The 26,782-nt window shown below is 44.9% G+C and overlaps 2 protein-coding genes across 2 annotated transcripts in view; both read right to left on the minus strand.

Annotated features, from left to right (window-relative positions):
* Positions 1-2,331, minus strand: part of zgc:165603 (uncharacterized protein LOC571425 homolog) — a gene marked incomplete at its 3' end in the record, with an annotated part of 48,150 nt that extends 45,819 nt beyond the window's left edge. The window contains exons 1-2 of the mRNA XM_038988042.1: positions 1,989-2,331; positions 991-1,073 (exon numbers count right to left, since the gene is read on the minus strand). Coding sequence (XP_038843970.1) covers positions 991-1,073; positions 1,989-2,331 — 426 coding nt within the window. The remainder of the gene's footprint in view (positions 1-990; positions 1,074-1,988) is intronic.
* A 22,742-nt stretch (positions 2,332-25,073) lies between these two features.
* Positions 25,074-26,489, minus strand: LOC120043452 (C2 calcium-dependent domain-containing protein 4C-like). The gene is made up of 2 exons (XM_038988043.1): positions 25,746-26,489; positions 25,074-25,622 (listed from the first exon to the last, which is right to left on the minus strand). The coding sequence occupies exons 1-2, from the start codon at positions 26,487-26,489 to the stop codon at positions 25,074-25,076; spliced, it is 1,293 nt and encodes a 430-aa protein (XP_038843971.1).
* Between the last annotated feature and the right edge of the window lie 293 nt (positions 26,490-26,782).

Raw genomic sequence — 26,782 nt, forward strand, 5'->3', positions numbered from 1 at the left:
CCCTCCACATCTCTCATCCCTCCTATCCAACCTCTCCCCATCCCTCCCATTCTCTCATCCCTCCCCTCCAACCTCTCCCCATCCCTCCCATTCTCTCATCCCTATCCTCCAGCCTCTCCACATCCCTCCCCATCTCTCATCCCTCCCCTCCGAACTCTCCTCATCTCTCTCTCTCTCATCCCTCCCCTCCAACCTCTCCTCATCCCTGTCTGTCTCTCATCCCTCCCCTCCAACCTCTCCTCATCCATCCCATTCTCTCATCCCTCCCCTCCAACCTCTCCCATCCCTCCCCATCTCTCATCCCTCCCCTCCAACCTCTCCTCATCCCTCTCTTATCCCTCCCCTCCAACCTCTCCTCATCCCCCTCTCTCTCTCTCTCTCTCTCTCTCTCTTTCTCTCACACACTCTCTCTCTCTCTCTGTCATCCCTCCCCTCAAACCTCTCCTCATCCCTCTATCTCATTCCTCCCCCTCCAACCTCTCCTCATCTCTCTCTCATCCCTCACCATCACATATCCCTCCCCTCCAACCTTCTCTCTCTCTATTTCTCTCTCTCTTTCTCTCCTCTCTCCTCTCTCTCTTTCTCTCTCTCTATTTATCTCTCTCTTTCTCTCCTCTCACTCTCCTCTCTCTCTGTTGTTCCTTCCCTCTCCTCTCCCTTTCACCCTCCCCAATCCCCCCCCCCCCCCCCTCTCTCGCTCTCTCTCTCTCTCTCCATACATGGCTCACTGAGTGAACAGCCTGAAGCTGTCTACATGGCTCTGTTCACTGTTGTTTTACAGTACTCTCTCTTTCTCTCTCACTCCCCCTCCCCTCTCTCTCACTCTTTTCTCTCTCTCACTCCATGCTCTCTTACTCTCCTCTATCCTCTTTCTTATTCTCCGCAATCCGAAAGGAATTGGCAACTCACAGATGTCTTTGGGGAAAAGCTTTCACACCATTTCTCATTCCATATAAAACCCTGGCAGCATTCAGGTGGTGGAGTACTCACCCCAGGTAGGGTTTTCTGCTCATGCAATGCATTCTGGGCTTTGATGGCAGACTCCCTGGCACAGTAGGTGAGAAACGCACATCCTGTCAATCAAAACAGACCAACAAGGGTTAGTCACACACACACAGACACACACATGAATGCAGCTTGCTCACACAAGCCCCCCCCCCCCTCTCTCTCTCTCTTTCTCTCTCTCTCTCTCTCTCTCTCACACACACACACACACACACACACACACACACACACACACACACACACACACACACACACACACACACACACACACACACACACACACACACACACACACACACACACACACACTCACACACACACACACACAGACACACTCACTTGGCAATACTGGCCTAAACCCTGTTGATTGTGTATGCGTTGCCTATGCAATGTGATGTATAGACGTGACGGTGGTAAAATATACGTTTCGATTTTCTGACAAATAATCCCTATTTTTGTTTGCATCATGACACTGCGGTGGCGCGGGGAAAAACACTATGTTATGCGCTCAGCTGGCGCAAACAAACATTGGCGTGTAATAATTAGGGCAAGAAAAAAAGTGTTGGGAAGTGTGACGAGCCTTTAGCTGTGAGACCAACTTGCATTTGACTTATATGAACTCACATGATCATGCTACTCCTACGCACTAAAAGAGAGAATCTGTCGAGATGAGAAGAACCCCAAATAAATCAGTTATGCTATTATTATGGAGAAATTACAGTAATAATGTTAAGACTATATGCAACCTTATTCTGCAAGTCATATGGGCTTTTCAGTACAAGGTGCGTAGACTAACACATTATTGCATTACAGACATCAAAAGAGAGAATAGATGATGAGAGACAATCTATCACAAAAAGGAACAAAAATGGAATGACTATTGCGTTTCATACAGATGATAATTACATCGTAATAATACAGTAACCTAATTACAACGTAACGACCATCTGTGTGGGAATGCGCAGGGGCGACATAAACGCTACCTTTATGCATGCCTGTGTATCGGTCCTTCAGAACAGACAATTCGTGGATTTTCCCAAACTGCTCAAAGAGAGGTTTCAGGTCTTTTTCCTCGAGGTTCCGCGGTATCTGTCCAATGAAGAGCTTGATGGCGTCCTGGTCTTTCATGGCGCCGCTGTCCGTGTGCATGGAGACGGTTTCGGGTCCGTTCATGGGCTTCGGAACAGGGCTGTGATCGAGCTGATGCTGATGAGGGATAAGTAAGAGCGGCTGCTGTAGAAGCAGGTTGACGGGGGCGGGATGAGGCGGCTGGGGATGATGCTGCTGCTGATGCCTTCTGCTTTCACTCTGTGTAAATCTGGCCATGCTGAGCTGGGAGTAGGTTGGGGGACAGTGACAACACACACTGAGACACGCACACACACTAGTAGGCTACTGAGAGGGTAAGAGCGATGCACTCAGATGGAAACACACACGGGCTTGTTCTGTCCCAATTCCCAAATGGCACCTGTCTTCTTCACGCTCGGGTTTGGTGGAAGAAGTGGGTTGACATTTTTGAGAATCGTTGGTTGTTGAGCAACATCTGCTGGAGATGACGAGGAACTACAACTGTGATCAGCATGGCCTCTGATTTCATCATGTGCTCTTAGTTTTTCACTCCTTTACCCATGTCATTATTATGACTCATTTACAAAAACACTCCTTTTGTTATTCATCTATGTTTTATTTCCCTTTAGTACATTTTTTTGTGTGTGAAATATATTGAGAAGTGTAAATGCTCTTTGAATAAAGTTGGATTAAATTGAAACATTGATATCGTATCCCGATAGAAGGCGTCCTTTCCTCGTCTGCTTTTATCAGAGAGGATTTGACAAAGATTTGACTTGATAAACAATAGAAACAACCTTAAAAGTCACCCACCTTCACCCATCAGTGGTGACCTAATGGGGGTTAGGTGATGAGAGGACAGGAAACTATGCCCATAGCTTGATTGCAGTAACCAGAATTGGTGGTTCTTGAGTGACACCTTGAGATGGGTATTTGGAGGTACAATTATGATTGAAACGGCTACAGTATAGGAAGGCGATTCGGTAACATTATACTATGCTAACTTAAACTATACAGTATATTATAAACTGAGTGGTTCGAGCCCTGAAGCTAATTGGCTGACAGCCATGGTATATCAGACCATATACCATGGGTATAAAAAACATGTATTTTTACTGCTCTAATTAAGTTGGTAACCAGTTTATAATAGCAATAAGGAACATCGGAGGTTTGTGATATATGTCCAATATACCACGGCTAAGGGCTGTGTCCAGGCACTCAGCATTGCGTCGTGTTTAAGAACAGCCCTCAACCATGGTATATTGGCTATATACCACATCCCCTCAGGCATTATTGCTTAAATATATACTATACTAACTATACTAACTGTGCAGTATACAGAGCCTCCACACTCCAGACAATCCCTTATCTAATTTATGTCAACACCACTGATCTCAAAAGACTTGACAGATACTAGAACCACGAAGGAAACTTATCCTATAAATGGTTGATGGATGGATAGATTGGTTGATTGATAAATTCAATAATTGATGAAGCCTTAAAAAGACACAAGCATTTATTTTTTAATGACTGTACTGTTAGCGACACTTTTCCCATGAATGAAGGTATCCCCCTCTCCAAATCAAAATCAAACATGGATTCTATGGCATGTTTTTGCTTTGCACACACCCCTGTCTGTGTTTCACACCTGTTGCCTAAATATCCTCTCAAATATGGGCGCCGTGCTGCCACAGAGAAGAAGTAGAACGGAGCGTGTGCGTGCAATCAATATCCATGTTTTCTTTTTATTTGGGGAGGGGGTGGTAGCATCTAACAACTCAATGTAATACTTTCTTGTGCACTGCTCGCTGATGTAAAGAATGCCGATTTAATAACAACTGTTTGCCGACTATGAATACCTCTTAATGTGGTTACCATACGCTGCTAAACAAGTACAGCACAGGAGGTTGGTGGCACCTTAATTGGGGAGGAGGGGCACGTGGTAATGATTGGAGCGGAATCAGTGGAATGGTATCAAATACATCAAACACATGGTTTCCACGTGTTTGATGCCATTAAAATAGCTCTGTTCCAGACTTTACTATAAGCCGTCCTCCCCTCAGTAGCCTCCACTGAAGTACAGTCAGTAGTGTAGTGGAGGATAAACGCAAGCAAACACAGTTTATGTATGCACCTTTTTTTTTTCTCAACTGTTTACCTACCTTTTGCAGAGAAATGCATTGAAAGTAGCCTATAGGGAGCACTGCTAATTATTATGAATTTTTCTATCATTTAAAGTCATATTACCCACTTATGAAATGTTGATCGCCAGCTCATGGTTGTCACCAGTTACCAAGCCACAAAGTCATAAACCTCGCCTCCCATACAGAAAAAATTATATATGTATTTTACTTATATGTTTTATACAGGCATATATGGTGAAAAAATACAGTATATGCCCATATATGCTTATATATGTATCCACACATATAAGCATACATCAGTACATATACAGTACCAGTCAAAAGTTTGGACACACCTACTCATTCAAGGGTTTTTCTTTATTTGAACTATTTTCTACATTGCATAATAATAGTGAAGACATCAACACAATGAAATAACACATATGGAATCATGTAGTAACCAAAAAAGTGTTAAACAAATCTAAATATACTTAATATTTTAGACTCTTCAAATAGCCACCCTTTGCCTTGATGGCAGCTTTGCACATTCTTGGTATTCTCTCAACCTGTCACACCCTGATCTGTTTCACCTGTCTTTGTGATTGTCTCCACCCCCCTCCTGGTGTCACCCATCTTCCCCATTATTCCCAGTGTTCATTATTCCCAGTGTTCTATTCCTGTGTTCTCTGTTTGTCTGTTGCCAGTTCGTCTTGTCAAGCTTACCAGTGTGTTTTTCGAGCGCCTGTTTTTTCTAGTCCTAGCGGTTCTGACCTCTTGCCTGCCCTGACACTAAGCCCGCCTGCCTGAACATTCAGCCTGCCCTAAACTCGAGCCTGCCTGAACATTCAGCCTGCCCTAAACTTGAGCCTGCCTGAACATTCAGCCTGCCCTAAACTTGAGCCTGCCTGAACATTCAGTCTGCCCTAAACTTGAGCCTGCCTGAACATTCAGCCTGCCCTAAACTTGAGCCTGCCTGAACATTCAGTCTGCCCTAAACTTGAGCCTGCCTGAACATTCAGTCTGCCCTAAACTCGAGCCTGCCTGAACATTCAGCCTGCCCTAAACTCGAGCCTGCCTGAACATTCAGCCTGCCCTAAACTCGAGCCTGCCTGAACATTCAGTCTGCCATAAACTCGAGCCTGCCTGAACATTCAGCCTGCCCTAAACTCGAGCCTGCCTGAACATTCAGTCTGCCATAAACTCGAGCATGCTTGCCGCCCTGTACCATTTGGACTCTGACCGGGTTTATGAACCTTTGTCTGTCCTCGACCTGCCCCTTGTTGTTTAGTAACCATATGCCTCATGTGTCTGCATCTGGGTCTCGCCCTCTGTCGTTATAGTACGAACTGGCCAAGACTGACCCAGCAGACTCAGACCGGCTCCATCACACTGTCTCCCTGCAGGGAGCCACCATTCAAAAACATGAGGAGCTACTCCAGAACCTTATGGAAGGGCTCCATTCGCGGGCGGAACGCCATGACCATTGGTTCAAGACGTTACTGCAGCAATTACGTGGATTATCTCACAGGCAGCATACCACAACAGAGACCTCCCAGTCGCTCAGTAACTCCCCTACCAGTGGTGGGTTTGTACAGCCTACCCCGGCTCCCCGAGAACCCCATTTGTCTCCTCCAGAGCGATATTCCGGGGATCCTGAAACCTGCCGGGCGTTTCTTTCTCAGTACTCCATCATTTTTGAGCTGCAGCCATATTCGTTCCCTTCTGATTGGTTGAAGATAGCGTATCTGATTATGCTAATGCCTGGAAGGGCGCTCTCCTGGGCTACGGCAGTTTGGGCGCAACAATCCACCATTTGTCGTAATCTGGAAGATTTCACGGCAGAGGTGAGGAAGGTGTTTGAATTTCCAGGATCTAGGAGCGAGGCGGCCCGAACACTACTTGGATTACGTCAAGACTCCTGTAGTTTGGCAGACTACGCAGTAGATTTTCGTACATTGGCCGCCGAGAGTGCCTGGAATCCGGAGTCCCTATTTGATACCTTCCTTCATGGACTGTCGGAGGAGATAAAAGACGAGCTTGCAGCTCGGGAGTTACCTTTGGACCTCGATTCCCTCATTGCCCTAACCATTAGGATTGGTTGGCGTCTACAGGAAAGCAGGAGTGAGAGGAGGATGGGTCTCGGTCACACTTGTTCATCGGCTGCTGCCTGCTCACCTCTGAAGAAGTCCGGAAGTCCCTGACGTCTGCATTTCTGAGAGGAGCCGAAGCCACCCGAGTTCCCTCGGGAATCATCGGCGACGGTTGACTAATTTACTCTGGAGCCTATGCAACTGGGCAGAGCTAGATTATTGCGTAAGGAACATTCATGAAGGTTGAGCTCCAACTGTTGTCTGTATTGTGGTGCTGCTGGGCATTACATAGCCACCTGCCCAGTAAAAGATCAGGCTCATCAGTAGGAACGAGTACGTTGTTGGCCCAGACTGGGAGTTTTCTAACTCCCATTACTCGTACTCCCTTTGTTATCGTGCTGTCGGGTGACCGGTCTAAGTCTCTCCGGGTGCTCATCGACTCTGGGGCTTATGAGAGTTTTATGGACGCTACCCTGGTATCTGCGCTAGGTTTCCCCACGCAACTCCTCTCCATTCCCATGGATGCCAGAGCACTGGACGGCCGCTCCATTGGCAGGGTCACGCACAGCACAGTTCCCTTAACTTCTTGAGGGCAGGGGGCAGCTTTTTCACTTTGGGGAAAAATAGCATGCCAAAATTCAACTGCTTGCTACTCATCCCCAGAATATAAGATATGCATATTATTAGTAGATTTGGATAAACACTCTGAAGTTTCTAAAACTGTTTGAATCATGTCTGTGAGAATAACAGAACTTATGTAGCAGGCAAAACCCTGAGGACAAACCATTCAGAATTTGTATTTTTTTGATGTCACTGTCTTTTCAATTAGGTTTTTTAGAGACACCAGATTTCTAATGGACTTTCTTGCAGTTCCTACCGCTTCCACTGGATGTCACCAGTCCTTGGAAATCGGTTGAGGTTATTCCTTTGTGTAGTGAAGAAGTAGGGCTATCGTAAATGAGGGTCACATGAAGTAAATTTTTGGAGAGAGTCACGTTATGAAAAAAGTTGCGTCAGTTTGGTTTCTTTTTGTATTGAACACAGATCATCCCGTCTTCAAATTGATCGATTATTAACGTTTAAAAATACCTAACGTTGTATGACAAAAGTAGTTTGAAATGTTTTGGTAAATTTACATGTAACTTTTGATATATTTTGTAGTGACTTGGCGAAAGTTGGAAGCTGTGTTTTTCTGGATGAAACGGTCCAAATAAATTGACATTTTGGATATATATCGACGGAATTAATCGAACAAAAGGACCATTTGTGATGTTTATGGGACATATTGGAGTGCCATCAAAAGAATTTCGTCAAAGGTAAGGCATGATTTATATTTTATTTCTGCGTTTTGTGTCGTGCTTGCAGTGTTGAAATATGCTACTCTGTTTGTTTACTGATGTGCTATCATCAGATAATAGCATCTTATGCTTTCGCCGAAAAGCTTTTTTGAAATCTGACATGTTGGCTGGATTCACAACGAGTGTAGCTTTAATTTGGTATCTTACATGTGTGATTTAATGAAAGTTTGATTTTTATATCATGTTATTTGAATATGGCGCGCTGTATTTTCCCTGGCTATTGGCCGGTGGGACGTTTGCGTCCCACCTGCCCCAGAGAAGTTAACCTGCAGGTATCAGGCCATCACAGTGAGTCCATACAGCTTCTCCGTATTGAATCTCCCCACATTCCTGTTTTGGGATTCTCATGGCTCCAGAAGCACAACCCTGTTATTGACTAGTTCAATCCTGGGTTGGAGCCCGTTTTGCCACTCAAATTGCCTTAAGGCGGCACAGCCTCCTCTGGGACGTTCTCCTCCAGGTTTAAGTAAAGCCTCGGATTTCTCTGCCATTCCCGCAACTTAACGTATCCTAACGCCCAGGGTCCAAAAATGTGAAGCCGAACACCCTCTCTCGCCTGTACAGTTCCGCTGCCACACCCACTGAATCTGAGACCATCTTCCCTACCTCATTTCTTGCGGCTCCGGTTGTTTGGGGTATTGAGGCCCTGGTCCGCAAGGCACAACGTTCCCAGCAGGACCCTGGGGGCCCCGGCTAATCGGATGTTCGGATTTGGCTCGGTCTCAGGTCCTGGAATTGGCTCATTCCGCCAGGGTTACCTGTCATCCTGGCGCCCGTCGAACCCTGGCCTTCCTCTGACAATGCTTCTGGTGGCTCACTATGGTTCCTGATGTCTCGGTCTTCTTCGCCGCATGCACTGTATGTGCTCAAAATAAGACTCAGCGGCAAGCTCCATCTGACCTCCTTCAGGCACTCCCTGTTCGTCATCGCCCCTGTTCCCATATTTCCCTGGATTTTGTCACTGGGCTCCCTCCGTCAGATTGCATCGCCACCATTCTGACGGTGGTGGACAAGCCACCCATTTCATCCCTCTCCCGAAGTTACCTTCAGCCAAGGAGACGGCCCAGCTCATGGTGCAGCACATCTTTCGAATCCCTGGACTCCCGGTTGACATTGTCTCTGACCATGGTCCTCAATTCTCATCCTGATTCTGGAAGGCGTTCTGCACCCTTATTCGGTCGTCGGCCAGCCTGTCCTCCGGGTTTCATCTCCAGTCCAATGGCCAGTCGGAGCGAGCCAAAAAACACATGGAAACAACACTTCAGTGTCTCATCTCTACCAACCACACCACCTGGAGCCAGCAACTGTTCTGGGTGGAGTATGCTAGGAACACTATTCCCTACTGGGCTCTAACATTTTGAGTGCTCCATGGAATATCAGCCCCCGCTCTTCCCAGAGCAAGAGGTAGAAGTCAACACCCTCAGCCCAGACGTTCATCCGCCGCTGTCGGCGTACTTGGAAAAGAGCTCGGTCGGCTCTTCTCAAGACCACCTCGAGATATCGTTGACAAGCGGATTGCCTCCAGACTCCGGCTCCCCACTATCATCTCGGGCAGAGGGTATGTCTGTCTACACAGGACCTGCCCCACAGGTGGAGTCCCGCAAACTTTCCCCACATTTTATTGGTCCTTTCCGCATCTCTAGAGTCCTGCTGTTCATCTTCTGTTACCCCGTACCCTCCGTGTACACCCTAATTTTCATGTGTCCAGGATTAAGCCCTTGTCTCACAGCTCTTTGTCTTCTGTTTCCAGGCCCAACCCTCCTCCCTGTGTCATCGATGGCCATCCGGCGTACAGAGTGAGACGCCTCCTGAGTGTTCGACCACGAGTCAGGGGTTTCCAGTACCTAGTTGACTGGGAGGGTTATGGCCTGGAGGACAGATGCTGGGTCCCCGCTAAAGACATCCTGGAACTGGCCCTCATCGCCGACTTTCACCGCCGGCACCCTGGTCAACCAGGTAGTGCCCCTGGGGGGGGGGGGGAGTACTGTCACACTCTGATCTGTTACACCTGTCTTTGTGATTGTCTCCACCCCCCTCCAGGTGTCACCTATCTTCCCCATTATTCCCAGTTTATTTATTCCTGTGTTCTGTTTGTCTGTTGCCAGTTCGTCTTGTTTTGTCAAGCTTACCAGTGTTTTTTCCCGAGCTCCTGTTTAACCTAGTCTGTTTTTTTTCTAGTCCTCCTGGTTCTGACCTCTTGCCTGCCCTGACACTAAGCCCGCCTGCCGCCCTGTACCGTTTGGACTCTAACCTGGTTTATGAACTTTAGCCTGTCCTCGACCTGCCTCTTGCCTGCCCCTTGTTTAATAAATATCAGAGACTCGAACCATCTGCCTCCTGTGTCTGCATCTCGGTCTCGCCCTGTGTTATAAAACCAGCTTCAGGAGGAATTATTTTTCCAACCGTCTTAACTTGTCAATATAGGGGGTGCTGTTTCAACTTTGTAAAATATCGTTCTCAAATTAAACTGCCTCGTACTCAATTCTTGCTCGTACAATATGCATATTATTATTACTATTGGATAGAAAACACTCTCTAGTTTCTAAAACCGTTTGAATTATTTCTCTGAGTGAAACAGAACTCATTTTGCAGCACATTTCCTGTCAGGGAGTGAGATTTCAGAAATCGAGGTCCCTGTTCTGAGGTCAGTTTATAAGTCCCCATGTAAGCCATCGGGCTACATGCACTGCATACGCCTTCCTCTAGATGTCAGTAAGCGGGGAGAATTTGAATGGAGTGGATTGCGCAATCTGGGGCCCTATATAAGACCGTGGAACGGAAGTACCGTTCTTTTCAACGGGGCGCCTGGCGCAGCAGGGACATCACAGTGGCGTCCTGCAAAGCTTTCGTTTTAGCAGTTCTATATCTCCGGTCATGTTTTTATTCGTTATAGTTGTTAAAGACATCATAAGGTAGTTAATTTAAACCGACTTATAGCAGTTTATATCAGTTTATTGCGATTTTCCTGGATTTCTTTGTGATGCGCTTTCACGAGTTGGACACCTCTCCAGTGGGTGGCTATCGTTTAGCTGCTATTTCCACATGAGAAGAGGACATCTTTCAACCAAAAGACGATTGTTCTGGAGAAAGGACACCTTGCCCAAGATTCTGATGGAAGCTCAGCTAATAGTAAGCAGTCTTTATGCTGTTAATTCGTACTTATGTTGACAAATGTTCAATAATAATTCCGCCATGAATTATGGGGCGGTCTCGCTTTAGCGCACGCTGTATTGCGCAGTAACGTTAATTTTAAAAATCTAACCCAGCGATTGCATTAAGAACTAATTTATCTTTCATTTGCTGTCCAACTTGTATTTTTTAGTCAAGTTTATGAATAGTTTTCGATTAGAATAGGTGCCTTTCCCAAGATTTCTCCTGACATTTTCTTTGCAGCTTGGCTACTTTTCTCATTGTATAACCACGATTTGTGCCGCCAAATATGCACATTTTCGAACAAACTCTATATGCATTGTGTAATATGATGTTATAGGACTGTCATCTGAAGAATTCTGAGAAGGTTAGTGAAAAAATTTATATATTTTGGTGGTTTATACGTAATCGCTATGTTTGGCTTGAATCAATGCTGTTGTGATGTTTGCTATTGTGGTATGCTAATATAACGCTATATTGTGTTTTTGCTGTAAAACACTTAGAAAATCTGAAATATTGTCTGGATTCACAAGATCTGTGTCTTTCAATTGCTGTACGCTGTGTATTTTTAAGAAATGTTTTATGATGAGTAATTAGGTAATACACGTTGCTCTCTGTAGTTATTCTAGTCGCTTTGGTGAGAGTTGTGATGGTGGCTGCAATGGTAAACTATGATTTATACCTGAAATATGCACATTTTTCTAACAAAACATATGCTATACAATAAATATGTTATCAGACTGTCATCTGATGAAGTTGTTTCTTGGTTAGTGGCTATTTATATCTTTATTTGGTCGAATTTGTGATAGCTACTGATGGAGTAAAAAACTGGTGGAGTAAAAAAAGTGGTGTCTTTTGCTAACGTGGTTAGCTAATAGATTTACATATTGTGTCTTCCCTGTAAAACATTTTAAAAATCAGAAATGATGGCTGGATTCACAAGATGTGTATCTTTCATCTGGTGTCTTGGACTTGTGATTTAATGATATTTAGATGCTAGTATTTACTTGTGACGCTATGCTAGGCTATGCTAGTCAGCTTTTTTACTGATGGGGGTGCTCCCGGATCCGGGTTTGGGAGGAACTAGAAGTTAAAGAGTTTCCCACACATGCTGAGCAGTTGTTGGCTGCTTTTCCTTCACTCTGCGGTCTAACTCATGCCAAACCATCTCCATTGGGTTGAGGTCAGGTGATTTGTAGAGGCCAGGTCTTCTGATGCAGCACTCCATCACTCTCCTTGGTCAAATAGCCCTTACAGAGCATGGAGGTGTGTTTTGGGTCATTGTCCTGTTGAAAAACAAATGATAGTCCCACTAAGCGCAAACCAGATGGGATGGCGTATCGCTGCAGAATGCTGTGGTAGCCAAGCTGGTTAAGTGTGCCTTAATTTCTAAATAAATCAGACAGTGTCACCAGCAAAGCACCCCCACACCATCACACCTCCTCCTCCATGCTTCACGGTGGGAACCTCACATGCGGAGATCATTCGTTCACCAACTCTACGTCTCAAAGACACAGCGGTTGGAACAGAAATTCTCAATTTGGAATCATCAGACCAAAAGGACATATTTCCACCGGTGTTTCTTGGCAAAAGCAAGTCTCTTCTTCTTAATGGTGTCATTTAGTAGTGGTTTCTTTGCAGCAATTAGACCATGAAGGCTTGATTCACGCAGTCTCCTCTGAACAGTTGATGTTGAGATGTTTCTGAAACTTGAACTCTGTAGCATTTGGCCGTCCTCATGAAAGCCAGCCATCATTGCGATTGATGGTTTTTGCGACTGCACTTGAAGAAACTTTAATAGTTCTTGACATTTTCCATGTTGACTGCCCTTCATGTCTTAAAGTAATGATGGACTGTCATTTCTCTTTGCTTATTTGAGCCGTTCTTGCCATCATATGGACTTGGTCTTTTACCAAATAGGGCTAGCTTCTGTATACCACCCCTACCTTGTCACAACACAACTGATTGGCTCAAATACATTAAGATGGAAATAAATTCCACAAATGAACTTTTAACAAGGCACACCTGCTAATTGAAATGCATTCCAGGTGACTACCTCATGAAGCTGGTTGAGAGAATGCAAAGCTGTCATCATGGTGGCTACTTTAAAGGATCTCAAATATAAAATATATTTTGATTTGTTAATTAAGATATTTTTTTTGGTTACTATGTGAATCCATATGTTTTTTTTCATAGTTTTGATGTCTTCACTATTATTCTACAACGTAGAAAATAGTATAAATAAAGAAAAACCCTTGAATGAGTAGGTGTGTCCAAACCTTTGACTGGTACTGTATGTGACATATATTTATGCCTTATATACACATACACTGTATATACTAAAGTATGTGGACACCCCTTCAAATTAGTGGATTCGGCTATTTCAGCCACACCCGTTGCTGACAGGTATATAAGATCGAGCACACAGCCATGCAATCTCCATAGACATTGGCAGGAGAATAGCCTTCCCAAAGAGCTCAGTAACTTTCAACGTAGCACCGTCATAGGATGCTATCTTTCCAATAAGTCAGTGAGTCAAATCTCTGCCCTGTTAGAGCTGCCCCAGTCAACTGTAAGTGCTGTTATTGTGACGTGGATACATCTAGGAGAAGCAACGGCTCAGCTGCAAAGTGGTGGCCACACAGGCTCAGAGAACGGGCCCGCCGAGTGATGAAGTGCGCAGCACTTAAAATTGCATTCTCTGGCGTGATGAATCACGCTTCACCATCTGGCAGTCCAACGGACAAATCTGGGTTTGGCGGATGCCAGGAGAACCCTACCTGCCCGAAAGCATAGTGCCAACTGTAAAGTTTGTTGGAGGAGGAATAATGGTACGGGGCTGTTTTTCATGGTTTGGGCTAGGCCCCTTAGTTCCAGTGAAGGGAAATCTTAACGCTACATCATACATCATACATCATACATTCTAGATGATTCTGTGCTTCCAACTTTGTGGCAACAGTTTTGGGAAGGCCCATTCCTGTTTCATCATGACAATGCCCCTGTGCACAAAGCGAGGTCCTATAGAGAAATAGTTTGTTGAGATAGTTGTGAAAAAACTTGACTGGCCTGAACAGAGCCCTGACCTCAACCCCATCAAACACCTTTGGGAGGAATTGGAATGCCGACTGCGAGCCAGGCCTAATCGCCCAACATCAGTTCCCGACCTTACTAATGCGCTTGTGGTTGAATGGAAGCAAGTCCCCACAGCAATGTTCCAACATATAGTGGAAAGCCTTCCCAGAAGAGTAGAGGCTGTTATAGCAGCAAAGGGGGGACCAACTCAATGTTAATGTCCATGATTTTGGAATGAGATGTTCGACGAGCAAGTGTCCACATACTTTTGGTCATGTAGTGTATATGTGTATATACGGTATGTACAATACTTATACAGTGCATTCGGAAAGTATTTAGACCCATTGATATTTCCACATTTTGTTACGTTACAGCCTTATTCTAAATTATTATTATTTTTTATTCACTCATCAATCTACACACAATAACCCATAATGAAAAGCGAAAACAGGTTTTTAGAAATTTTTGCTAATTTATAAAAAATATAAAAACGGAAATATCACATTTACATAAGAATTCAGACCCTTTACTCAATACTTTCTTGAAGCACCTTTGGCAGCGAATACAGCCTTGAGTCTTCTTGGGTATGACACTACAAGCTTGCCACACCTGTGTTTGAGAGTTTCTCCCATTCTACTCCGCAGATCCTCTCAAGCTCTGTCTGGTTGGATGGGGAGCGTCGCTGCACAGCTAATTTCAGGTCTCTCCAGAAATATTTGATTGGGTTCAAGTCCGTAATCTGGCTGGGCCACTCAAGGACATTCAGAGACTTGTCCCAAAGCCACTCCTGCGTTGGTTTGGTTGTGTGATTAGGGTTGTTGTTCTGTTTGCCCCAGTCTGAGGTCCTGAGTGCTTCGGAGCAGGTTTTTTGCAAGGATCTCTCTGTACTTTGCTCCGTTCATCTTTTCCTAGATCCTGACTAGTCTCCCAGTCCTTGCCGCTGAAATACATCCCCACAGAATGATGCTGCCACCACCATGCTTCACCATAGGGATGGTGCCAGGTTTCCTCCAGACGTTACGCATGGCATTCAGGGTAAAGTGTTACATCTTGGTTTCATCAGACCAGAGAATCTAGTTCCTCATGGTCTGAGATTCCTTTTGGTGCCTTTTGGCAAACTCCAAGTGGGTTGTCATGTGCCTTTTACTGAGGAGTGGCTTCCGTCTGGCCACTCTATCATAAAGGCATGATTGGTGGAGTGTTGCAGAGATGGTTGTCCTTCTGGAATGTTCTCCCATCTCCATAGAGGAACTCTGGAGCTCTGTCAGAGTTACAATCTGGTTTTTGGTCACCTCCCCTGATTGGTCATCTCCCCTGATTGCTCAGTTTGGCCGGGCGGGCCAGCTCTAGGAAGAAGCTTGGTGGTTCCAAACGTCTTCCATTTAATAATGATGGAGGCCACTGTGTTCTTGGGGACCTTCAACGCGGCAGAAATGTTTTGATACTGTACCCTTCCCCAGATCTGTGCCTCAACACAATCCTGTCTTGGAGCTCTATGGACAATTTCTTCGACCTAATGGCTTGGTTTTTGCTCTTACGTGAACTGTCAACTGTGACACCTTATATAGACAGGTGTGTGCCTTTTCAGATCATGCCTGATCAATTTAATTGACCACAGGTGGACCCAAATCAAATTGTAGAAACATCTCAAGGATGCTCAATGGAAACAGGATGCACCTGAGCTCAATTTCGAGTCTCATAGCAAAGGGTCTGAATACTTGTGTAAGGTATATCAGTTTTTTTATTTGTATAAATTTGCAAACATTTCAAAAAATCTGTTTTCGCTTGGTGGGGTATTGTGTGTAGATTGATGAGGATTTTAGAATAAGGCTGTAGTGTAACAAAATGAGGAAAATGTCAAGGGGTCTGAATACTTTCTGAAGTACTGTATGCTCATACATGTTACACATGTAGTATTCAAATGTTTATTACATATATGTCCCTTATATGTCACAATACATGTTAACAATATGTGTTAACATATACGTATGTTACCGGAGCAGTATTTCAGTAATACTTGTAGGCATGGTAATAAATCATTAGAACAAACGACACAAAACACAATAAAATGTAATTTAATCTTATTCATAGATTTTTTTGTACTGTTTTAAGCCGTTCCCACTTGTCCCTTTATTGCACCCAGGAAACGCTTCATGACCGCATCTGTGGGGGGAAAGCAACAAATGGAAAGCAACAAATTGAATTGAATAAATTGAAATTGACCCCAACCTTGTTGACTTTTAAAGTTATACTGAGAGATTTCTGGAGATTATTTGTTGTTTTTCTATTTACCCAGAGTCAGATGAACTCATGAATACCATTTTTATATCTCCGTGTGCAGTTTGGAGATTATTTAAGTCATATTCTTTTTAAAATATCATGACAATACCCGCAGACTGTCAAATGCTCATTTGCAATTGATGAACAAAAACCTTCTCACCAGTTATTGCGGTCACATTTGTCAAGATCCAATCCGTCTTTTTTCTCCCTATCTTCTTCACTTTTAGCTTTGCCACCTAGAACTGTTTAAAGGAAATAAATTCTATGTGTCATAAATAATTCTCCAAAGTCATAATGACACAGCCAGATTTTTAAATTTGAGTTAGGTCTGAAGATAATGACTCTGGCTTATCTGTACAACGCAACAATAATACATAATACATACATATACATACTGTACCATAGCCACTGTCGCATAGAATTAGAACGTGTAAAACGGACATTCCCATCCGATGGAGTGTTGGTTTGGATGAGCAACAAGTAGCCTCTTTTCAAAGGAGATGTATCTCTGACATATCGCCTGCATTGAAGATGGAGACCCTCCAAAAATTATCAAATGTGACTGGATCTTCTTCAAACTATCGAGCCTGAGAAAGCTCCTCTCTCACCCCCAAGGCACAGGCTCTCATAGTCATGATCTAAAGGCCTATGCCCCTTCTAGTAATTCTAATTATATATTCCACACAATCTCTGTACATACCTCTCAAGTTTCTTTTAAGCATCATATCGATGTTGGCCTTCTAGGAAGAGTTGCAAAGAAAAAGCCATATCTCAGACTGGCCAATAAAAATAAAAAATTAAGATGGGCAAAAGAACACAGACGCTGGGCAGAGGAACTCTGCCTAGAAGGCCAGCATCCCGGAGTCGCCTCTTCACTGTTGACGTTGAGACTGGTGTTTTGCGTGTACTTTTTAATGAAGCTGCCAGTTGAGGACTTGTGAGGCGTCTGTTTCTCAAACTAGACACTCTAATGTACTTGTCCTCTTGCTCAGTTGTACACAGCATTATATGAGATCTTCAGTTTCTTGGCAATTTCTCGCATGGAATAGCCTTCATTTCTCAGAACAAGAATAGACTGACGAGTTTCAGAAGAAAGTTATTTGTTTCTGGCCATTTTGAGCCTGTAATTGAACCCACAAATGCTGATGTTCCAGATACTCAACTAGTCTAAAGAAGGCCAGTTTTATTTCTTCTTTAATCAGCACAACAGTTTTCAGCTGTGCTAACATAATTGCAAAAGGGTTTTCTAATGATCAATTAGCCTTTTAAAATGATAAACTTGGTTGAGCTAACACAATGTGCCATTGGAACACAGGAGTGATGGTTGCTGATAATTGACCTCTGTACGCCTATGTAGATATTGCATAAAAAATCTGCCGTTTCCAGCTACAATAGTCATTTACAACATTAAGTGACCCCAAACTATTGAACGGTAGTGTATAACACACTGTGGCTGAGGAAAGGCAATACTCCCAATATAAGTGAACCCCAAATCAATGTAGTTATCATCATATTTGCACCTTTTCGATGGTTCAACGTCCCTGTCTGTTGTTCGGTGCTCGTAAGGGGGCAGTAGCTCTTCGGCTGCATCAGATCCACAACTGTCAGTGTCCATGCTAGCTGGGCTAACAACAAATGTAGAATTACTGAATCTAGCATTGGATGTGCTCGTGGAAGCAGAACAACTTGTGTCGTCGACAGGTGCAGGTGAAGAACTGCTGGTAGTAGCAATACTACCAGTAGAGCTCGTATGAGTCTCTATGGAAGTGGGCCTTACTTTTTTTTTTTTTACCATTTATCCATTTTCGAGCAAACGGAATGAGCAGCAGCTACGTTTGGCTACATACGGACCGTTAGTGGAATTCCCGCGAGAGAGTAACGGTTAATGTGATTGGATGCTAATTATTTGACTAGGCTACCTGCATTTGACATTGTGTTGTTATTTCGCTGAACACTAGATGGTTGAATTTTGGGGGGGGGGGGGGCAGGGGGGGGGGGCAGTGAAACGAGGCAATGCAGGAAAGAAAAAAAACTCACCCAAATGTATAGCCCCGTTGGAAAATATAAATGGACTGTTTGAAAATGAGAAGAAAAAAATGTTTTACATTTATTAAAAAAAAAATATGTATCACATTTTTATTTGGCGTACCCCAGTTTGGGAATACCTGGTCTACCATATCAAAAGCATTGGCCAAGTCAATAAAAATGGCAGCACAACATTGCTTACAATCAACGACAATGGTGACATCATTTAGGACCTTTAAGGTTTCATTGACACATCCGTAACCTGAGCGGAAACCAGATTGCATACCGGAGAGAATACTATAGACATTAAGAAAGCCAGTCAGTTGATTATTGTCCTAGGCTATATTGAAGATGGGCGCGTTCGAGCAGATCACTTTGTCAAGTTGATGACCAATGTTGGTGTGTTGCATTATGGGGATAAAACATTTCCGACTTGCATCTAAGGTCATAAAGGTTTGGTCGTGTTCCCCTGCTCAGATGTTGCTGACGCCTGCCAGATCTTACAACGCCTGAATATGTATTTTACTAATCAGCTAACCACATCCGATTTAATAGCAATCTGGTGCCTGACTGCACATTCGATGATGTGGCACGTAACCATTGGTTGATGCAAGCAACCGACTGCAGGCGAAATTCTTGGATTGACATCAGCGCAGGTGCATCTGGTCATGGGTGCACCTCAGCCATGCTCAAGGTCCTAAACGACATCATAACCACCATCGATAAGAGACATTACTGTGCAGCCGTATTCATCGACCTGGCCAAGGCTTTCGACTCTGTCAATCACCACATTCTTATTGGCAGACTCGACAGCCTTGGTTTCTCAAATGATTGCCTCGCCTGGTTTACCAACTACTTCTCTGATAGAGTTCAGTGTGTCAAATCGGAGGGCCTGTTGTCCGTACCTCTGGCAGTCTCTATGGGGGTGCCACAGGGTTCAATCCTCGGGCCGACTCTCTTCTCTGTATACATCAATGATGTTGCTCTTGCTGCTGGTGATTCTCTGATACACCTCTACGCAGACGACACCATTCTGTATACTTCTGGCCCCTCTTTGGACACTGTGTTAACTAACCTCCAGACGAGCTTCAATGCCATACAACTCTCCTTCCATGGCCTCCAACTGCTCTTAAACGCAAGTAAAACTAAATGCATGATATTCAACCGATCACTGCCCACACCTGCTCGCCCGTCCAGCATCACTACTCTAGACGGCTCTGACTTAGAATACGTGGACAACTACAAATACCTAGGTGTCTGGTTAGACTGTAAACTCTCCTTCCAGACTCACATTAAGCATCTCCAATCCAAAATTAAATCTAGAATTGGCTTCCTATATCGCAACAAAGCATCCTTCACTCATGCTGCCAAATATACCCTGGTAAAACTGACCATCCTACCGATCCTCGACTTCGGTGATGTCATCTATAAAATAGCCTCCAACACTCTACTTAACAAACTGGATGCAGTCTATCACAGTGCCATCCGTTTTGTCACCAAAGCCCCATACACTACCCACCATTGCGACCTGTACTCTCTCGTTGGTTGGCCCTCGCTTCATACTCGTCGCCAAACCCACTGGCTACAGGTTATCTACAAGTCTCTGCTAGGTAAAGCCCCGCCTTATCTCAGCTCACTGGTCACCATAGCAGCACCCACTCGTAGCACGCGCTCCAGCAGGTATATCTCAGTGGTCACCCCCAAAGCCAATTCCTCCTTTGGTCGTCTTTCCTTCCAGTTCTCTGCTGCCAATGACTGGAACGAACTGCAAAAATCTCTGATGCTGGAAACTCATATCTCCCTCACTAGCTTTAACTTCTTATGGCTGAAGGGTCAGTATTGAGTAGCTTGGATGAAAGGTGCACAGAGGTGCCCAGAGTAAACGGCCTGCTCCTATGTCATAGTTGCTAATATATGCATATTATTATTAGTATTGGATAGAAAACACTATGAAGTTTCTAAAACTGTTTGAATTATGTCTGTGAGTATAACAGAACTCATATGGCAGGCAAAAACCTGAGAAGTTCCACTTCCTGTTTGGATATTTTCTGGGGGTGCCAGATTTTCAACCAAGCTCTCATTGAAAATACAGAGAGATATTGATGGGTTTTCACTTCCTACGGCTTCCACTAGATGTCAACAGTCAATAGAACTTTGTCTGATGACGCTAATGTGAAGGGGGGCCGAAGGAGACAGGAATGAGTAATCACTTCCATGAGGTGCCCACGCATTGAACTGGCGCGTTCATATGAGAGGGAGCTCCGTTCCATCGGTCAATTGAAGTCGATGTAATTCTCCGGTTGGAACGTTATTCAAGATGTATGTTAACAACATTCTAAAGATTGATTCAGTACATCGTTTGACATGTTTCTACTGACTGTAACGGAACTTTTGGACATTTCGTCACGTTATAGTGGACGCGCTTTGAGACTTTGGTTAGAGCGTTTGGTAAACAATTCGAAAGTAGCTAATTGGACATAAATAACGGACATTATCGAACAAATCAAGCATTTATTGTGAACCTGGGATTCCTAGGACTGCATTCTGATGAAGTTCATCAAAGGTAAGTAAACATTTATCATGTATTTTCTGGTTTCTGTTGAGTCCAACATGGCGGCTAATTTGGCTATTGTTCTGAGCTCCGTCTCAGATTATTGCATGGTTTATTTTTCCGTAAAGTTTTTTGAAATCTGACACAGCGGTTGCATTAAGGGGAGGTATATCTATAATTCCATGTGTATAACTTGTATTATCATCTACATTTATGATGAGTATTTCTGTTGAAACAATGTGGCTATGCAAAATCACTTGATGTTTTTGCAACTAGTGAATCTAACGCGCCAATGTAAATTCAGATTTTTTTATATAAATATGAACTTTATCAAACAAAACATGCATGTATTGTGTAACATGAAGTCCTATGAGTGTCATCTGATGAAGATAATCAAAGGTTAGTGATTCATTTTATCTCTATTTCTGGTTTTTGTGAAAGCTATCTTTCGCTGGAAAAATGGCTGTGCTTATTGTGGTTTTGTGGTGACCTAACATAATCGTTTGTAGTGCTTTCGCTGAAAAGCATATTTGAAATCGGACACTTTGGTGTGATTAACAACAAGATTACCTTTAAAATGATACAAGACACATGAATGTCTGAGGAATTTTAATTATGAGATTTCTGTTGTTTGAATTTGGCTCCCTGCACTATCACTGGTTGTTGTCATATCGATCCCGGTAGCGGGATTGCAGCCATAAGAAGTTTTTAAGCACCAGCTGTCAGAGCAGCTCACAGATCACTGCACCTATATGTAGCCCATCTGTAAACAGCCCATCTATCTACCTACCTCATCCCCATACTGTATTTATTTATTTATCTTGCTCCTTTGCACCCCAGTATCTCTACTTGCACATTCATCTTCTGCACATCTACCATTCCAGTGTTTAATTGCTATATTGTATTTACTTCGCCACCATGGCCTATTTATTGCCTTAACCCCCTTATCTTACCTCATTTGCACTCACTGTATATAGGCTTTTTGTTTTCTTTTCTTCTACTGTAATATTGACTGTATGTTTTGTTTATTCCATGTGTAAGTCTGTGTTGTTGTGTGTCGAATTGCTATGCTTTATCTTGGCCAGGTCGCAGTTGCAAATGAGAACTTGTTCTCAACTATCCTACCTGGTTAAATAAAGGTGAAATTAAAAAAATATATATATTTGACTCTATCTTACTAATTGACTGTATAATGAAGACACATATGATTTCAGTTTGTGAGTGTGTGATATGTGGGTTGGAGACATTATAACGAAAATATTTTAGAAACAATGGCAACATTGTCATGTTGATCTGAGCCTTGCTGTTGAAAAACCACATTAGTGTCCGACTTTCGACTGTCGCAGATGCAGTTCCGCCGACTTTACTCTTCAACGTTGTCTACAGTCTATGAAGGATGGCTATGAATGCCATCATATCGATTATGAGTGAAATACTATCATGCATTTTAGAGAGATAATGTCACCTCTCTGGAGAACTGTGTGGTATGACCCAATCTAGTTAGGAGGGTTGCCAACTGGGCTGTAATCATTAGTCCAAACTGTAGCAAACAGTTGCAAATGGAAAACGTTTTGCAATGAAAACGTTCTATTGGACTAAATCAGTTTGGTCCCTCTGCATTTCATTCCGTTTGCTTCTGTTGTGACAGTAAGCCTAGAGAGAAGCAGTGACAGTAAGCCTAGAGAGAAGCAGTGACAGTAAGCCTAGAGAGAAGCAGTGACAGTAAGCCTAGAGAGAAGCAGTGACAGTAAGCCTAGAGAGAAGCAGTGACAGTAAGCCTAGAGAGAAGCAGTGACAGTAAGCCTAGAGAGAAGCAGTGACAGTAAGCCTAGAGAGAAGCAGTGACAGTAAGCCTAGAGAGAGGCAGTGACAGTAAGCCTAGAGAGAAGCAGTGACAGTAAGCCTAGAGAGAAACAGTGACAGTAAGCCTAGAGAGAAACAGTGACAGTAAGCCTAGAGAGAAGCAGTGACAGTAAGCCTAGAGAGAAGCAGTGACAGTAAGCCTAGAGAGAAGCAGTGACAGTAAGCCTAGAGAGAGGCAGTGACAGTAAGCCTAGAGAGAAGCAGTGACAGTAAGCCTAGAGAGAAGCAGTGACAGTAAGCCTAGAGAGAAGCAGTGACAGTAAGCCTAGAGAGAAACAGTGACAGTAAGCCTAGAGAGAAACAGTGACAGTAAGCCTAGAGAGAAACAGTGACAGTAAGCCTAGAGAGAAACAGTGACAGTAAGCCTAGAGAGAAGCAGTGACAGTAAGCCTAGAGAGAAACAGTGACAGTAAGCCTAGAGAGAAACAGAGAGCTAGAGACAAAGATACTGAGCTGTTCCAATGCAGATTCCCATGCAGAGTTAAACCAATGAAAGCTCCCTCTCCCCCATTGTAATCTTTCATCCATTCAGGGAGGTATAATTAGAGAAGATCTGCTCTCATCTCTTTCTCTCTGATGGGGCATTTAATTCCTGCTATTTGACACATTCAAATGAGAGCTGGTGAAAAGGGAACGACAATTGGACATTTAAATGGATGCTTGAAAGCACTACGAAACAATCCCGTTGCGTATGAGAAACGCTGCAAAAATCCTTGAAAAGGACACCTTGTGCAGGTTCTGTTTAAACGACTGAGTGGAATGACTGACCTAGTCTTAGAACCAATTTAGATCCTGTGGGATAAGATTGAAAGGTACAGTCAAGGAAAAAGGAGCGCACTCACTATAGACTGTTTATGAAGCTGGAAACATTAAGGATAGTGCATCTCATAAAGCATCTACTGCTGCTCTAGGATATGAGTATAGGGACCTGATCCCAGATCAGCGCTTCTACTCTGAGACCCTTTATAAATAGAGGCCCTGGACATTTGGTAGTGAGTCTGTTTGCGCAGCTCGTTGTCACACAACATGTTGAGAGAACAAGATGTAGTATCACTGAAAGCAATGAGAAGAGCTGGAGCTTTTTAATAGATAGAAGTCAACGAGTCACACAAACATCAATCATATCCACATGTTCAATCTAACACTGATTCTGATTTTACAGCTCTTAATTAAAACGAAGGAATCTTCCATTGATCACGATAAATGTGTTGAAGAACAAAAAGCATGCAAAATGACATTCTGGTAAAAGTACAGAATAATTACAAAATATACTGTTAACAACTCACACTAGTATCATCCAGCTTCATCACTACTGATATGGAACCCAGCTACTGCACATGTACTGAATAACACAATATGAATATACCCTCAAGTGAATCACTAAAGACAGTTCAGCAATACAACATAAAGAGGGGAAATGTAGCAAGAAAAACATAGCTTTACTACTGCTGTCAATAGGTAAGATAATGTGATGGTAGAATGAAATCATACCCACAATGTGGAGAACCCCCCCACACACACACACACATACCTCCTCACTCTGATCTGCTACATGCTGGTCTCCAAGGTGACCAATTTCACTAAAGCGCTCCACCACAGGGTTTGATCTCAGTCAATCTCAGTCAATTTAGACAGAAGAAACACCTTGGCAGCATTTCATTTCAAGAAGTTGTCTGCTCCCCTTTGTTCTTGTTCAATCCCCTTCACAGATCTGACTTGACTGGGTAGAAAGTGAACTGTGGTAGGTGAGCTGTGGTAGGGGTGCTGTGGTGTGGTAGGGGGGCTGTGGTAGGTGAGCTGTGGTCTGGTAGGGGGGTTGTGGTAGGTGTGGTAGGTGGTGTGGTAGGGGTACTGTGGTAGGGGTGCTGTGGTGTGGTAGGGGGGCTGTGGTAGGTGTGGTAGGTGGTGTGGTAGGGGTACTGTGGTAGGGGTGCTGTGGTGTGGTAGGGGGGCTGTGGTAGGTGTGGTAGGTGGTGTGGTAGGGATACTGTGGTAGGTACAGTGTGGTAGGTGTGCTGTGGTGTGGTAGCTATGTTGTGGTAGGGGGGCTGTGGTGTGGTGTGGTTGGTGAACTGTGGTAAGTGAGCTGTGGTAGGCTAACTGTGGTAGGCTAACTGTGGTAGGTGAGCTGTGGTCGGTGAGCTGTGGTAGGTGAGCTGTGGTAGGCTAACTGTGGTAGGCTAACTGTGGTAGGCTAACTGTGGTAGGTGAGCTGTGGTAGGTGTGCTGTGGTAGGCTAACTGTGGTAGGTGAGCTGTGGTAGGTGAGCTGTGGTAGGTGAGCTGTGGTAGGTGTGCTGTGGTAGGTGAGCTGTGGTAGGTGAGCTGTGGTAAGTGAGCTGTGGTAGGTAAACTATGGTAGGTGAGCTGTGAAGCAATAGCTCTACCTAGTGCCCACCATAATTGATTCCCTATCAGATCAGGCAAATGGAGTAAACGAGTGAAGGGTGACAAGGGAGATAACCAGGGGAGGGAGCATCTTTGTGTCCCTAGAAGCCTGGCAGCAGCTCGCTGAGCAGCACCTCCCTCTCCCCCAGCAGCAGGTCTCTCTTCAGACTGGTACCCTTGTTCACCACCTTCATCTTCATGGCCAGGCTCTTAACCTGGGTGGCGGGCACGGCGTCAAAGAAGAAGTCCTCGTTGAACACGGGGTTCCTGCTGTTTTTGATGATAGTGCTCCTCTGCTTTTGCTGCTTGCCCGGGTTCAGGTACAGAGACACGCAGCAGTTGATGCTCTTCACGTCCGTCTGTTTGTCATACAGGTCCTCGGCGGCGAGCACTCGGACCCTCAGTCGGGCCGTTTCGGCGTCGTAGTGCATGCTGATCCTCAGCGTGCCGCCCTTGTGGAGGTTGACCGAGTGCTCGCGCTGGAGGTCTGAACTTGCCCCCCCGGAGCCGGTCCCCTTGCGTCCGCGGAAGGCGGGGGAGGGAGGGCAGCGCAGGCGGCGGCGCGTCAGGTTGGGGCTGTTGTCGGCTGAGCTGCACTCGTCTGTGGACAGGGAGCTGTGGCGTGCCAGGGTACGCTTGGCACGAGACACCTGAGGGGGAAATCAAATCAGGGATGGGAAGGGATGATAATAAGATAGAAGGTATCATGAAATTCTGAGCTAAATGTATTTTGAAAAGACTTTGTAAATAATGTGATCCTCCTTACTGTTTACCTTGGCCTGCGTCTCCTGGGTGATGGATCGGAGGAGGGAGGCGGAGCGGGTGAGGAGAGGGGAGGTAAAGGGGGAGGACTCGGCTGAGGAGCACGTGTCGCTCTCACCCCCGCTGAAATAGCGGTAGGGGTTGGGGTCGGAGGGGGTCAGGTGGTTCCCCCCCTGGGTGCGTCTCTGGGAGCCCGGGGAGGTGTGGGGGCTGTTGGGGTTGCTGTGGAACAGGGACTCCTTGCGGCGGGTGTGGGGGCTCTCCACCAGCGTGGAGAAGCCGTACGAGGTCTGGGCTTTGGGGACGTAAGGCAGGGACATGGCTGTCTGGGACTGGGGGTCTGCATTGGTGTTAGGGTCTCCCCCCTCCCCTACCCCGCTCCCCGGGTCGTCGGCGCTCTCTATCTGGATGACGTGGCGGTTAGCGGCCCTCAAGAGGCTGCGGGTGTCCCCAGCCAGCCGGGAGAGCAGACGTGGGCTGCGGGGGTTCCGGGTGCAGTTGCCCTGGGTTTGGCTGCAGATGGTGTGCTCCGAGGCGGAGGGGCACAGAGTAGAGCGGGGCTGGGTCTCCGGAGTTAGGCACTCTGCCTCTGAAGGGCAGCAGATGAGCTTGGGGGGGATGAAGAAGTCAGGGATCTTATCAGGGGTGATGATGTTGTTATAGACGGAGACGGGGCCAGTCTGGGTCTGCTGCTTGTCCCCTGCCGACGCAGAGTGACCATTGTGAGAGCCACGGAACTTCTCCAGGAGCCACATGCTTCCCTCCAGGGCCTGAAGCTAGCTGCAGGCACAGGTGGACAGGAAGTGATGATGTCATACAGTCACAGGTAGGTAGGAAGTGACATCACCTTGAGTCAACATGTAAATCAAACCGCGGCATACAGACACAGACAGATACGAGGAGTCTTAATATTGTGAGTTTATGCCATCTCCTTGCTTCAACTCCTAAACTGCACTGATGTTAGTTGAAAGCAATATGGCAAGTCAACTTAATTTGCTATCACCTGCCACCTGCCTCTCAAAACAGTTTGGATCAAGGAAATCATGCA

Source organism: Salvelinus namaycush, unplaced genomic scaffold, assembly GCF_016432855.1.
Source record: "Salvelinus namaycush isolate Seneca unplaced genomic scaffold, SaNama_1.0 Scaffold924, whole genome shotgun sequence".
Taxonomy (NCBI): Eukaryota; Metazoa; Chordata; class Actinopteri; order Salmoniformes; family Salmonidae; genus Salvelinus; species Salvelinus namaycush.